Raw genomic sequence first — 14,585 nt, forward strand, 5'->3', positions numbered from 1 at the left:
TCTCGATTTTGAATTCGCATTGCTAGAATTTCACTTGCAGAGGAAGAAATCTGGTTATGTATGCTCGCATTAACAGATTGTGCACCGGTGTCTTCAGTTATAATGCAAACCTCTCCTCGATGTCTGGTGGAGTGAGAGCACAGAACACTTTTTGTGGTGGTCTGTCCCACGGTAACGTTAAACCTGGAGATCCTGGTTATAGGTAGAATACATGTCTTCCAAACGCAACCTCTCTGTGTTCAGCGGTGAAAATAAAAATATGGCTTTACATGTAACAGGCACTTGGTTCTTCTGAGGACACACGTACACTTTTGAATCATTATACTATGTCGTGATTCGGTTCTGTGAAGTTTTAAGGATTTTTTCGCACTTGAGTTTGCGATTGCTGCCATAGGATCCGAGTTTATTCTCACTTACTTTTTTCATCACAATAAGACATGTTTCTCAAGTGCATTTACAATTTCTAGGAAGAAATATGTGGAAGTTACTTTCTTATCTTGAACAAAGTTACAAGAAGTTACATGTAATATTTCGTGTTTATGTTTTGATTTCATGTTCCCGACAAGGCTTGAGCTCTCTCTCTCTCTCACTCTCTCTCTCTCTCTCTCTCTCTCTCTCTCTCTCCCCTCTCTCTCTCTCTCTCTCTCTCTTCCCCCCTCCCCTTATACTCACTCACTCCGTGTGTGTGTGTGTGGTGTGTGTATTTGTGTGGGTGTGTGTAAGCGTTAAATATAGACTGCTCGTAGCAGTAAAGAATTCATCACGCTGAAATTTTGGCCAGTGAATGGAATAATTGTATTTGATTTCTTCTTTCGGTTCCCCGTAACGACACTAATTTCTTCGGCTCGCTGCAAAGAATTCTACTCATGCTCGCGACATACGTATTATAGTGATTGGAGACAAGCTTACCATCGTACTCTTCTCTGCGCAGAAAATTCAGGTGGCAGCAGAGAAGCTTGAGCGCTTTACATCCTCTTTCTTGTGGCCTGAAAATAAACAAATTAAGATATAGGGATGAATTGTAAATAAAAGTAGCCGGTTAGTGTACTGTCATTGGTTCTGAGTATTTGAATTTTTTTCCAATTTGTAAACTGTATGGCAGAAAATACTACTGCAGACGTTGAGAAACTAAAGCGACAGGAAATTTATTACACACATGGAGTAGCGTTAGAAACTAAAACAGTGTTTTATTTGCAGCACTGTGCGAAGAGCAAAAGCGTTTGATGTGTGCAGCAAAATGGAAGTAAAAATCCTACATGCAGATTCTTCTTGAAATACAAATTGCATCCATTACAGAACAGATCATAAGGCCGCGAAAGTGCTCAACTGCATCATGAGAGCGCTGACCACCAATCCTTCCCACAATCGCTGGTTTCAGTAAACCTGCGACAACCTCTGGGGAAGAATTTGTCTGCACACATCAGTCTATCGAAGGAATCAAAACGGAATTATCGTTTGTACGGTATACGTGATAGAAAACTTCCCTGCATTCGATGCTTCGTCAAATGTTCTGTTTTCTCTGTCGCACGCAGTTGACACATTTTTCGTCGAATGTACTGTTTTCTCAGTCGCTGATACTTACGCCTATAGGTTCAAGTGAATTTGTATTAACTAAACGAAAAACTTTTTTAGCCTTGTTTCACAAACTTTATTACTACCGTTTGACCTAGATTTCGGGTTAGTAGCCTATTTGCTAGTATATTTAATTCAACGTATTGATTTGGTGGATAAATTCATAGCCTTTTTCCATAAGTTTTAAAAAACACAACAAATACACATAACAGAGACTCTAGTCTTCAATAACAGTCTCCTTCACTACTTACAAGTCTGCCAACGAGAGGGTAACTTTTCGATTCCGCGACTGTAGAAATCATTTGGTTTTGAGGCGAAGAACTCGTGCTGGCCGGTGTGGCCGTGCGGTTCTAGGCGCTTCAGTTTGGAACCGCGTGACCGCTACGGTCGCAGGTTCGAATTCTGCCTCGGGCATGCATGTTTGTGATGTCCTCAGGTTAGTTAGGTTTAAGTAGTTCTAAGTTCTAGGGGACTGATGACCACAGATGTTAAGTCCCATAGTGCTCAGAGCCATTTGAAACTTTTTTTTAAGAACTCGTCGAGTGACGATCCGAGCGCATTTTCATCCGGAAAGGAAGTTCCCTGAAGGTTGTTCGATAAAGAGAGGAAAAGGTGAAGCTCTGAGAGCACAAAATCAGGTGAATAAGGTGTGTACGGTATGACTTCCCAACCCAACTCCTGTATGGTGTTTTTTGTTAGTCTAGCAGAATACTGTCGGCCATTATCGTGGAGTAGCACACCTTACGCAGTCTTCCTGGTCGTTGTTCTTGGACTGCGTATGTAAGACGTCTCAGTTGTTGACAATAAATGTCATTAATGATGGTTACACCTCGGGGAAGGAATTCGCAGTGCAGCACACCTTCGTTGTTCCACCAGATACATAACATTATCTTTTGTGGATGAGCGCATGTCTTCGAATGGACAGTTGTGCTTTGTTTTGGCTCAAACACTCCTTCATTTTACTAATGTTAGCATAAAGACATCAATTTTATTTTTTAATGTTTTTTAATTTTGCGTATGGCAATACTGCGACAATATTTTATATAAGTACAACAATATGTAAACGAAATGTATAAAACAAAACAATGTGTTAAGTACTGCATGTGTAAAAAAAAATAAAGCAATAGCAAAAAAGGATAAAGTACAAACACTCAAGACAAAACGGGCAACGGACTGCGATTGCAGGACGGCAGAAAGTCTACACAAATGGCGGCCGAACTAGATCATTCATCTCTCACGGCCACACACAGCGACAAAACAAGAAAAAAAGTTAGTCATCAGTAACGATACAGGATAGGAATATTCGGTGTTGTTGACGAGCCAACTGATTACGAGCAAGCAGAGATGCACATATGGCCTCCCGCTGATTTTTGTGAGCTTTGGCTTAGAGCATACACCAGACTTTCGAACCTTCGCCATTTTATGCAAAATGTCGCACTATGGTGGATTGAGCACAGTTCATCATATTTGCCAGTTCTCGAGTCCACTGACGAGTATCATTATGGACTAATGCGTTTAAACCCCGAAGGTCTTCCTGATGTCAAAACTATCCTCCTTACAACTAGAAAACCATTTGCTTACTGTGTTCTGTCTAATGGCATTACCCTGAGACACGTCTCATGTGTTTCAGGCGGTCCCCGCTGCTGTCACCCCTCTGCCGAACTCAAACAGAAGAATATGTCATAAATGTTCCGACTTATCCATTTGGTACTCATTTTCTAGCGTTCACAGCTCCATTCAGTATCTCGAAATGACAATATGTAAACTCAAACAGCAATAGTGAGCTACAAAGAAAAAATGACAATCGATAAATAAACAGCCGGCCTGAGTGGCCGAGCGGTTCCAGGCGCTACAGTCTGGAACCGCGCGACCGCTGCGGTCTCAGGTTCGAATCCTGCGTCGGGCATGGATGTGTGTGATGTCTTTAGGTTAGTTAGGTTTAAGTAGTTCTAAGTTCTAGGGAACTGGTGACCTCAGAAGTTAAGTCCCATAGTGGTCAGAGCCCTTTGAACCATTTGATAAATAAACCCATAATGACCGGAATACCAACATGCAAAACAAAAATGCTACGAAGTTATGCACCAACCTAATACAATGTTTCACCAAGAACCCACAGATGAATCAGTTAAAATGATAAAGCAAATTTGTTTCGAAGTGCGAAACTATTAAGTGTTCCCGTGGATATAAAATGTAATACAGACGATAATGATGGTCTGTTTCATCGAGGAGTCCGCAGATGACACAAAAACATTTGGATACATATACGTACATTAATTCAGTGGTAATTTAGTAATTCAGAACTCATGTTTGGTTTGGTTTGTTTTACTCTTCGTGTGATAAGAGGAAGCACTATGCTCGCATTTATAATATTTTAGCTAACTTAACTATCATTACTTGTGGGCCAGTCGTAACACTCTTCCGCAGCATTTATTCCAAAAAAAATTATTTTATACAACCTGCATTTGGGTGTAGTGGCCTATTTTCCATTATAATAAAACTTCAACTAAAGACGTTAATGGAGCATTCTGTGTGCTTAATTTCAAAGATTTAACAACAACGATATGAGAGATTTTACACAGTATTTAAAATTCTCATGTCGATATTGCAGACGTTATAATTAATCTCTGACTTCGTCACTGAAATTTTACTTGCACACATGGCAGAGTGTTGTAGTAATACCTTAGGGCTGTATGTTGTAACAGTCTAGTAACTCGAAAGCTAGATCATATGATGGTAAAATGTTCGTGCAGTTTAGGCTATAGAAACATGTGTGTCAGTTCATCTTATTATTTTAAATATAGTATGAAAAGCGTATAGCCAATGGCTTTGCCCCAGAGCTAATACAGAAGTTAAGCGCTGTGGGGCTCGTCTGGGACTTGGATGGGTGACCTTCCGGGGCTGCCGAGAGCCTTTGGCATGCGGGGTGCACTCAGCCCTTGTGAGGCCAATTGAGGAGCTGCTTGATTGAGAAGTAGTGGCTCCGATCAGAAAACTGACAATGGTCAGAAGAAGAGAGTGCTGACCACATGCCCCTCCATATCCGCATCCAATGACGCCTATTGAATGAGGATGACACGGCGGTCAGACCGTCGGTCCCTCAGAGACCTGTTCGAATGGAAAGAGGGAGGTGGTCTGTAAAATAACGAGTGTGTTAACATGCATAACCGTCTGAAAATGTCTGTTTCAATACAATATCTTTGTGAAATTGACTTTTTGTATACAACTTCATTGTCATGGAAAGAAAAGCATAAATTAGGTATTTTTTCGAGTATGCGGCTTTCACGTAGGAGTGGGGTGCTGAACAAAATGAACCTTGGATCTTGAGATGTACTAGCCAGCTGGTTCAAAAATGGCTCTGAGCACTATGCGACTTAACTGCTGAGGTCATCACTCGCCTAGAACTTAGAACTAATTAAACCTAACTAACCTAAGGACACATCCATTCCCGAGGCAGGATTCGAACCTGCGACCGTATCAGTCGCTCGGCTCCAGACTGTAGCGCGTAGAACCGCACGGCCTCTCTTGCCGGCTAGCCAGCTGGTAGTAGGGAGATACAGGTACGGAAACCCGTTTGACAAACGGCTTTAATCAGCCAAAAAGGGAAATATACATATTTTAAGGGTTATACAGGGTGAATACATGTGTGAAATTCAATCCAAGCTTGGTAACCAAATTTCAACATGAAAATGAAGTATCTTACGAAGAGCTACATATCAAAAACATTACAAAAATATTTCAAATGGTTCAAATGACTCTGAGCACTGTGGGACTGAGCTCATCAGTCCCCTAGACTTAGAACTACTTAAACGTAGCCGGCCGAAGTGGCCGCGCGGTCCCGGGTTCGATTCCCGGCGGGGTCAGGGATTTTCTCTGCCTCGTGATGGCTGGGTGTTGTGTGCTGTCCTTAGGTTAGTTAGGTTTAAGTAGTTCTAAGTTCTAGGGGACTGATGACCATAGATGTTAAGTCCCATAGTGCTCAGAGCCATTTGGCCGCGCGGTTCTGGCGCTGCAGTCTGGAACCGCGAGACCGCTACGGTCGCAGGTTCGAATCCTGCCTCGGGCATGGATGTGTGTGATGTCCTTAGGTTAGTTAGGTTTAACTAGTTCTAAGTTCTAGGGGACTAATGACCTCAGCAGTTGAGTCCCATAGTGCTCAGAGCCATTTTTGAACCACTTAAACGTAAATAACCTAAGGACATCACACACATCCATGTCCGAGGCAGGATTCGAACCTGCGACCGTAGCAGCAGCGCGGTTCCGGACTGAAGCGCCTAGAACCGCACGGTCACAACGGCCGGCACAAAATATTTCAACATTAATAATCGGCTACGAATAATCACAGTTCCATTTATAATTGGTGCATCAAGAGTAACATTAACTTGAATTTGGTACAGATTTCAAAGTTTTTAAAGATACATTTTTCGTTTCTTAGCGACTTTTCCTCCGCTTTTCGTTGGATGTTCGATTAATCCATTGGTTTCGTCTACAGCACACGTCTGACAGATCTATGGAACACGTAACTATTACAAGTAAATTACTCCGTGCGACAATGGGAGCAATGGCGTTAGATTGCAGATTAACCTTTACACTTGAGCGACCGTCAATCAAAGAAAAAGTAAACCTCAAAAACCCGGAACGATTTTTCACTAACGTTAAGTAGTTGATGTGCAAGGAAGAGTGGTAGAGGGAGTAATCAAATAAGCAGTTAATACTACATTAACGTCTCAACAGACAGCATTAGTTGTCAGATAAAATTGATGCAGGCCGACCGAGGTGGCCGAGCGGTTCTAGGCGCTTCAGTCTGGAACCGCGCGACCGCTACGGTCGCAAGTTCGAATCCTGCCTCTGGCATGGATGTGTGTGATGTCCTTAGGTTAGTTAGGTTTAAGTAGTTCTAGGTTCTAGGGGACTGACGACCTCAGCAGTTAAGTCCCATAGTGCTCAGAGCCATTTGAACCATTTGAAAATTGATGCAGCTGCCTGCAAAACAATTCCACCCCGTTCCCGAAATTATTCACCATTCTACTTCTACTACTCTGTCGTTGGTAGGATGCTGCCTGTGTTATGTTCTGTATTCTGTTTCGTGGTCTTTAGAAGTAATCAAACTTATGATCTACTTGTATGCTTTTACTTTCTCTTTCGTTACTTTTTTTCTGTCCATAACTAGTTAGAGTTAAATCTTTAACTTATCTGCACAAGGTAGGGTGAGTGAATCAGCAGTGACCATCGCGCGAAATAATTTAGGGAAACCAGAGAAAATTTGGACCAAGGTCGACACACGCGAGTCCAGCTTCACTCTTTCACTTCATGCCCACTGTTACAACACTGAGCTACATGATCCATTTCTCAAATTATTTGTGTCGCTAATGTAAGAGCAGTAGAAAATCAAAGTTTTTTTTGCCTCGGGTGAAGAGAATTTTGTTTCAGTCCCAGCTCCCGTTGGCGTTTCAAAAATGGTTCAAATGGCTCTGAGCACTATGGGACTTAACTGCTGAGGTCGTCAGTCCCCTAGAACTTAGAACTACTTAAACCGTAGCGGTCGCGCGGTTCCAGGCTGTAACGCCTAGAACCGCTCGGCCACCCCGGCCGGCCATTGGCGTTTCATCAACATTGCTCTCTAATAGCCTTATACTCAAAACAGATGATATATTACTGTTTTTCACTTTTGTTGATGTATAGGGCCTGTCTGAAAACAGGATACGACTAGTGATCCTAAATGTCTGCATGTATAACGCCTTTATAGTTATATGGCGAGGCTTGATTATGATACACGAAGGGAAGAGCAGCCTGGGATGTAATTGTTTCTTTTGGAAAAGATAGGCATGAAAGTGAAATAGTTAGTGGGACATCTTAGGGTAGTATCAAAGCATTACCAAATGACTGGACCAAAGTATAATATCGAATATAATCGAAAATTGACGCAGTTGGCCGCGAAACTCCATAACTGGACGAACTCCAATACCAATCCAAGGTCTTCCCTTGGAAAGTAGCTCCAGCAGTAAGTGTGGTTTTGTCAGCAGCACTGCTTGTTAGTGTAACGGTTGCTAACTGGCCGTCTGTAAAGAGAAAGGTAAGAAATAACGCTATGCAACATTCGTAGATGCTCTTTTTTTTAAAAAAAAATAAGTGTCGTGGCGACAGCGTATTTTTAAAAGCCGTAGCACTAGCTCTCTGTGATAAATTACGCCTGGAATACAAGCGAGAGCTTGTTCAAGGAAGTGTTTCAACATCTGTACGCAACAATTTACGCAAACTACGTGAAACCTGAATCAGGATAGCTGGTTGGAGTCTTGAAACCGGCTCGTCTTGAAAACGAGTCCAGTGTTTTACCAGTCCGTTCTTATGCTCTGTGGAACTGCCAATCAAGCAAAGGAAGGTAACAATATGGGCAACGATCTACAGATTGGTACCTTAGGAGGAAGCCCCAATGTTCGCCGAAAATGCTTATTAGGGCGTACGGAAGGTGATTCTCCATAGAGCTACACCACCTATCAAGGTATGGATAGGATACGAGAGGGGCCTCACTTTCTTTCCAGATTACAATAATCGGTTAAAGAGCTTAAGAACGGCGATGTCCTAAGATTAAAAGCTGGAATTTCTAAGCAGAATTGAGAAGGATATAAACAAAGGTATTTATGAAAATATTTAGACCGCAACGATGGGAGACACTGAACACATTTACTTCATCTCACTAAAAAGTAAGGTACTGTATTTAATTAATTACTTAGGTGCTTGTATAGGATTACACCTTTCATTAGTCTGTATCAAAAACGGGCTTTTGAATTATCTAATGTTTATATCTGACACTCGATTGCAAAACCATGTCCTCTCTTAAGAAGATTGTGCCCAGTACATAAGAATTTCCCGGGTGAAGACGCATGCTGTTTAAAACCTAACCTAATAGTGATAATTTCATACGCCTTTCGACTTGACACCTCTTTGGACGTTTGCACGTCAGTGTCGTGACTCTTTCATTCATTCATCTTCTTTATTAGTCTCATGAGATTGGGTTTGTTGTATTCGAGATCTCCCCAGACATCGTGATCTACGCCGCTATTAATATTACTAACAAGAGTATCACTAATTTTTTCATATTTGAGCATCTTCATTAGGTCCAGAACATAGGCTTCCCACATTGTCTGTGAAGTCTTGAAAAACCTTGTACACTGTATGAATTAACCGCTACTGAATTCAAGCTACAGTTTTGCCGCAACTCAAAAAAAGTCTTCGCCCTTCTTCCTTTTAATATGAAAATGGAAACGAGCGTTTGGCGTCATTGGCCGGGAGGCCCCTTACGGGGTAGGTCCGGCCGCCTTGGTGCAGGTCTTATTACATTCGACGCCACATTGGGCGACCTACGCGCCGGATATGGGGATGAAATGATGATGAAGACAACACAATACCAGTCCCTGAGCGGAGAAAATACCCGACCCAGCCAGGAATCGAACCCGGGTCACGCTGACCATTCTTTATATACACTCCTGGAAATGGAAAAAAGAACACATTGACACCGGTGTGTCAGACCCACCATACTTGCTCCGGACACTGCGAGAGGGCTGTACAAGCAATGATCACACGCACGGCACAGCGGACACACCAGGAACCGCGGTGTTGGCCGTCGAATGGCGCTAGCTGCGCAGCATTTGTGCACCGCCGCCGTCAGTGTCAGCCAGTTTGCCGTGGCATACGGAGCTCCATCGCAGTCTTTAACACTGGTAGCATGCCGCGACAGCGTGGACGTGAACCGTATGTGCAGTTGACGGACTTTGAGCGAGGGCGTATAGTGGGCATGCGGGAGGCCGGGTGGACGTACCGCCGAATTGCTCAACACGTGGGGCGTGAGGTCTCCACAATACATCGATGTTGTCGCCAGTGGTCGGCGGAAGGTGCACGTGCCCGTCGACCTGGGACCGGACCGCAGCGACGCACGGATGCACGCCAAGACCGTAGGATCCTACGCAGTGCCGTAGGGGACCGCACCGCCATTTCCCAGCAAATTAGGGACACTGTTGCTCCTGGGGTATCGGCGAGGACCATTCGCAACCGTCTCCATGAAGCTGGGCTACGGTCCCGCACACCGTTAGGCCGTCTTCCGCTCACGCCCCAACATCGTGCAGCCCGCCTCCAGTGGTGTCGCGACAGGCGTGAATGGAGGGACGAATGGAGACGTGTCGTCTTCAGCGATGAGAGTCGCTTCTGCCTTGGTGCCAATGATGGTCGTATGCGTGTTTGGCGCCGTGCAGGTGAGCGCCACAATCAGGACTGCATACGACCGAGGCACACAGGGCCAACACCCGGCATCATGGTGTGGGGAGCGATCTCCTACACTGGCCGTACACCACTGGTGATCGTCGAGGGGACACTGAATAGTGCACGGTACATCCAAACCGTCATCGAACCCATCGTTCTACCATTCCTAGACCGGCAAGGGAACTTGCTGTTCCAACAGGACAATGCACGTCCGCATGTATCCCGTGCCACCCAACGTGCTCTAGAAGGTGTAAGTCAACTACCCTGGCCAGCAAGATCTCCGGATCTGTCCCCCATTGAGCATGTTTGGGACTGGATGAAGCGTCGTCTCACGCGGTCTGCACGTCCAGCACGAACGCTAGTCCAACTGAGGCGCCAGGTGGAATGGCATGGCAAGCCGTTCCACAGGACTACATCCAGCATCTTTACGATCGTCTCCATGGGAGAATAGCAGCCTGCATTGCTGCGAAAGGTGGATGTACACTGTACTAGTGCCGACATTGTGCATGCTCTGTTGCCTGTGTCTATGTGCCTGTGGTTCTGTCAGTGTGATCATGTGATGTGTCTGACCCCAGGAATGTGTCAATAAAGTTTCCCCTTCCTGGGACAATGAATTCACGGTGTTCTTATTTCAATTTCCAGGAGTGTATATATTTTGTTGCGTTTGGTCTGAGCGGACGCCACATGATGAGATCCGTTCACGTTGATCGTTGTTTCCTTTACTCAGTTTTTTTATTACAGAGAGCAAGCAGCCCTCTGACCGAACACACTGAGCTACCGTGCCGGCGACCATTCAGCTCTCGGGGAGGACAACATGAAAATGTAAAGGAAGAAATAACGAGGATAGCATTTCGAAGTAGTGCTTTAAACTTTAAAACTATAATCTTGCTGCTATGGGTCGTGTCTATTTTCCAATAAATAAAGCGTGATCAAGTGGACAACGCATAGAAATATGGAGACCATTCGTCAGCCAAAAAGAACAGTTAACGGGCTGCAATACCAAATGTAAGGATGAAAACTTCTGTCAAAACGTCGTACAGCAACGAAGTTAAGTTTAAATGCAAGTAAAAGTCTGTCAGTACATATCTGATACGGTTTAAATGTACAGCGATATACCACGTCCCGAGCGCGTGAAAACAGAGTACGACGTTGGCCCATGTTCCAAACATACTGCCAAGAGGCAAAGCTGAAACTAGACTGCAGGCTCCTAAACGCTATATACACGCCGAAAGCAATTAGGGCCGTACACAGGATGTCCCAGGAGGAATGATCAATGTCCAGGGATGTGACAGGAACGACCATTCGAAGCAAGAAAGTCTAGTAAACGTGGACGCTAAAATGCGTAACTTATGAGCTTAAGGACATAAACCCTATACGTTAACAAGTAGAATAACCATAGTGCATCCAGTTCACTGTTTTTATTTTTCTTCGTCAAATGAAACGTAAAAGCCTAATTATTATTTCCCGAGTGAAAGTCTCCCGAAGCAGTTAGTCAGAGTAAATAACTATTATTTTGTAACTGACTTTAATTTGAAAAAGAAATGGAAATAAATCTGTTTGATGACGATGAGTTGCACCAATAAAACGAAAAGTTAATATAATTTCCGCTAAAATAATTGATTTTTTGTACGTATAAGTGAAGTATCAACATAGGGAGAACAGTATATGAAATTCTGTTTGAGGCATGAAGTATCTCCGACAGCAGCAGTGAAATATGGGCAACGAAGACCCAAAATGCAAAACAAAATGTTCAGTATACCTGGAACTGTATATTTTGAAGAATTTGAACTGGATATCACGCATAATAGATCTTCTTACTCGGTTAAGTTCAGCAACTATTATTCCACATGTGATTGCTGATTTTGATGGTGGCAATGTAAGAAAGTTAGTTTATTTTACGAATTTCCGTTTATTAATGTCACACAATATGATATTTTGGGAAAATTATGTACGTAGACATCATGTATGCTCAGAAACGTGTAATAAGGACAACATATGTTTTACATCCTGAGAGTATGCGGCTACATTGCGGGAAAACGCTGAGGCAGAAGAAGACAAAGAAAAAAAGATCTGGTTTACAACTTACAAAGAACTGCGAAAGCAACTAAACGCATTAACAGAACTTAGCAATATGTATCATCTTTTTGAAATTTACCACTAATAGAATTCAAAGTCTGAAAGTAGTAATATTGTTCATAATGGTCACAGGAACTGACAGGAAAATGAACAAGTTATGCGTACAAGGTGTACGTAAAGTCCGGGAACACTTTCAATTATTTATTGCACAAGAACCAAACATTGTACATATGCCATACTATGTCATTTTGAAGGGAAACGCTGAAAGTTTTTTTTTTTCATGCATATCGCCACAGCATAGTTTGGTAATATGCCGATAGTCAGCGCTAGTCACAAACACTGTGGCCATGCTACAGAAGGGAACAGCTGTTTCATGAAATGGCCTCCCCCGATCACTAGATCTCATTCCGTTCGACTTTTTTCTGTGGGGACACATTAAAGATCTGGTGTATTTACCGCCTCTAACCAGCACTTGCTTCAGGGGGTGCTGCTCTAGCACGTGATGTAGCAGAGCTCTGGGAGAGAACACGGGAAGAGACTGTCACAGTCGACGATGCCATGCTGGGACGGATATGGCAAGAATTCGATTACTACATGGTTCGCATATCGAATGTTTGTAAAAAAACTTTCAGAGTTTCTCTTCAAAATACAATAAGTATGGCATCTGTGCAACTTTTGGTTCTTGTGCTATAAATAATTGAAAGTGTTCCCGGATTTAATGTACACCCTCTGCCGTATTGATGGTGCTGGTGACAATAAGAACAAATTTAAAAATTAACTGAAATAATTTTCGGTGGACGACTACTTCTACATCAGAGAAGAATTTCTGAGCAGAAAATATTTGTGCGTGCCCGAACTTACGTGGGCATGTATGTATGCGTCAGAATATGTATTTCAATACGTCAGTATAAACCTAAATGAAAAATTATGATATGAATAGTCAGGTCGTATCAGTGAAATTTCATCTTTTTGTAAACTGTTTAACGTATCCCACATAATGTTGAGATATGGTCGATTTGGTCCACAGAACATGAAAGTAACAAAATAATTTAAGGCCAAGAACTACATATAATACACATGTTTAGAGACACAAAAAAACGCACGGCATTTGCTCACCAATAAAAAATACTCATTAACAATTGGAATTTAATTATAAAAGCAAACAAACAACAGATAAGAAGAGTGCAGAAGTTTGCCTGATGGTTACGAAACTAAGAAGTTTATCCAACCATTTTTCAGGCTTTGGTTTCTCAGATAGTGTAAATTTCTCAATCTCCCTGCCTACTCCAGGTTACCAAAGATAATAGTCTTATCTGTAATCCCTCCATTTTATATGTATATATAAATCTCCACAGTAGCAACAAGACAGCGTGAATCACCTGCTTATCCATCCTTGGTGTCATAGTTCAATATCCCTCAGCTATTTTCCACGTCAGGTGACTTCACGACTGGGTCTAAATAGACCTTCAAACGTTGAAGAGGTTCGCTCTTACAACCTTATGATTACTGACTGCTATTTTCTTTGAGTAAATAGCGAGTGTATGTGGATCTACTAATCGTACTATTTCTTTTCGGAATTATGTAAAAAATATTTTTTGTAGTTGAATGGCTGTCCACAGACTACATATATCTCTTACAAATTCTAGACACCCTTTCAAACTGACCATCGGGCGACGGAACTAGATGATGGAATGGTAAGTAAACAAATCGCTCTGTTTATTTGGTGAATATTTTCCATCCCGCGTCTAGTGCCTGACGTGAGACATGTGATAGTGCGGTATCGTATCTCGCGGAGACGGCCTGAGACACTACTACTCCTCTGAACACGACCGAACATTGGAAGACAGTTTAATGATGCCCGAAAGAGAGTGCCACTACTTCTCTTCTCAGATGCATAACATCTACATCTACATCTACATGGTTACTCTGCAATTCACACTTAAGTTCCTGCCAGAGGGTTCATCGAACCATTTTCATACTACTTCTCTACCATTCCACTCTCGAATGGCGCGTGGGAAAAAGGAACACCTAAATCTTTCCGTTCGATCTCCGAATCCTCTTTATTTTATTATGATGATCATTTCTCCCTACGTAGGTGGGTGTCAATAAAATATTTTCGCATTCGGAAGAGAATGTTGGTGATTGAAATTTCGTAAATAGATCTCGCCGCAAAGAAAACCGCCTTTGTTTCAGTGACTGTCACCCCAACTCGCGTATCATATCAGTGACACACTCACTCCTACTGCGCGATAACACGAAACGAGCTGCCCTTCTTTGCACTTTTTCGATGTCCTCCGTCAATCCTACCTGGTAAGGATCCCATACCGCGCAGCAATATTCCAGCAGAGGACGGACAAGTGTGATGTAGGCTGTCACTTTAGTGGGTTTGTCGCATCTTCTAAGCGTTCTGCCAACAAAGCGCAATCTTTGTTTCACCTTCCCCACAATATTGTCTATGTGGTCTTTCCAATTTAAGTTGCTCTGCTGCCATACCTGCCAATCTGCAAAGTGAAGCTGCTTTAGAACAACAATGTTTACTCGCGTGGTGAAAAGCATGGCGTCTCTGGTAGGACAGCGGTAAGATTTCTGTTTGACATCGCAGAGTCCATCGAGATTGCGCCGTTGATTTAAATAACACTTAGCAACAATTTCTTTTGCTTGTTTAAACGATTAAATTGTCTGATAGA

At 42.9% G+C, this 14,585-nt stretch overlaps 1 protein-coding gene across 2 annotated transcripts in view; it reads right to left on the reverse strand.

Annotated features, from left to right (window-relative positions):
* LOC126248746 (uncharacterized) overlaps positions 1–14,585 on the reverse strand; it is a 208,591-nt gene that overhangs the window by 142,906 nt on the left and 51,100 nt on the right. The window contains exon 2 of one of the 2 annotated variants that reach the window (XM_049950076.1): positions 910–986. The exons of the other annotated variant lie outside the window; for it this stretch is intronic. Coding sequence (XP_049806033.1) covers positions 910–912 — 3 coding nt within the window. The 5' untranslated portion in view covers positions 913–986. The remainder of the gene's footprint in view (positions 1–909; positions 987–14,585) is intronic. 2 annotated transcript variants of the gene reach the window in all.

This window comes from Schistocerca nitens, chromosome 3 (genome assembly GCF_023898315.1).
Source record: "Schistocerca nitens isolate TAMUIC-IGC-003100 chromosome 3, iqSchNite1.1, whole genome shotgun sequence".
Taxonomy (NCBI): Eukaryota; Metazoa; Arthropoda; class Insecta; order Orthoptera; family Acrididae; genus Schistocerca; species Schistocerca nitens.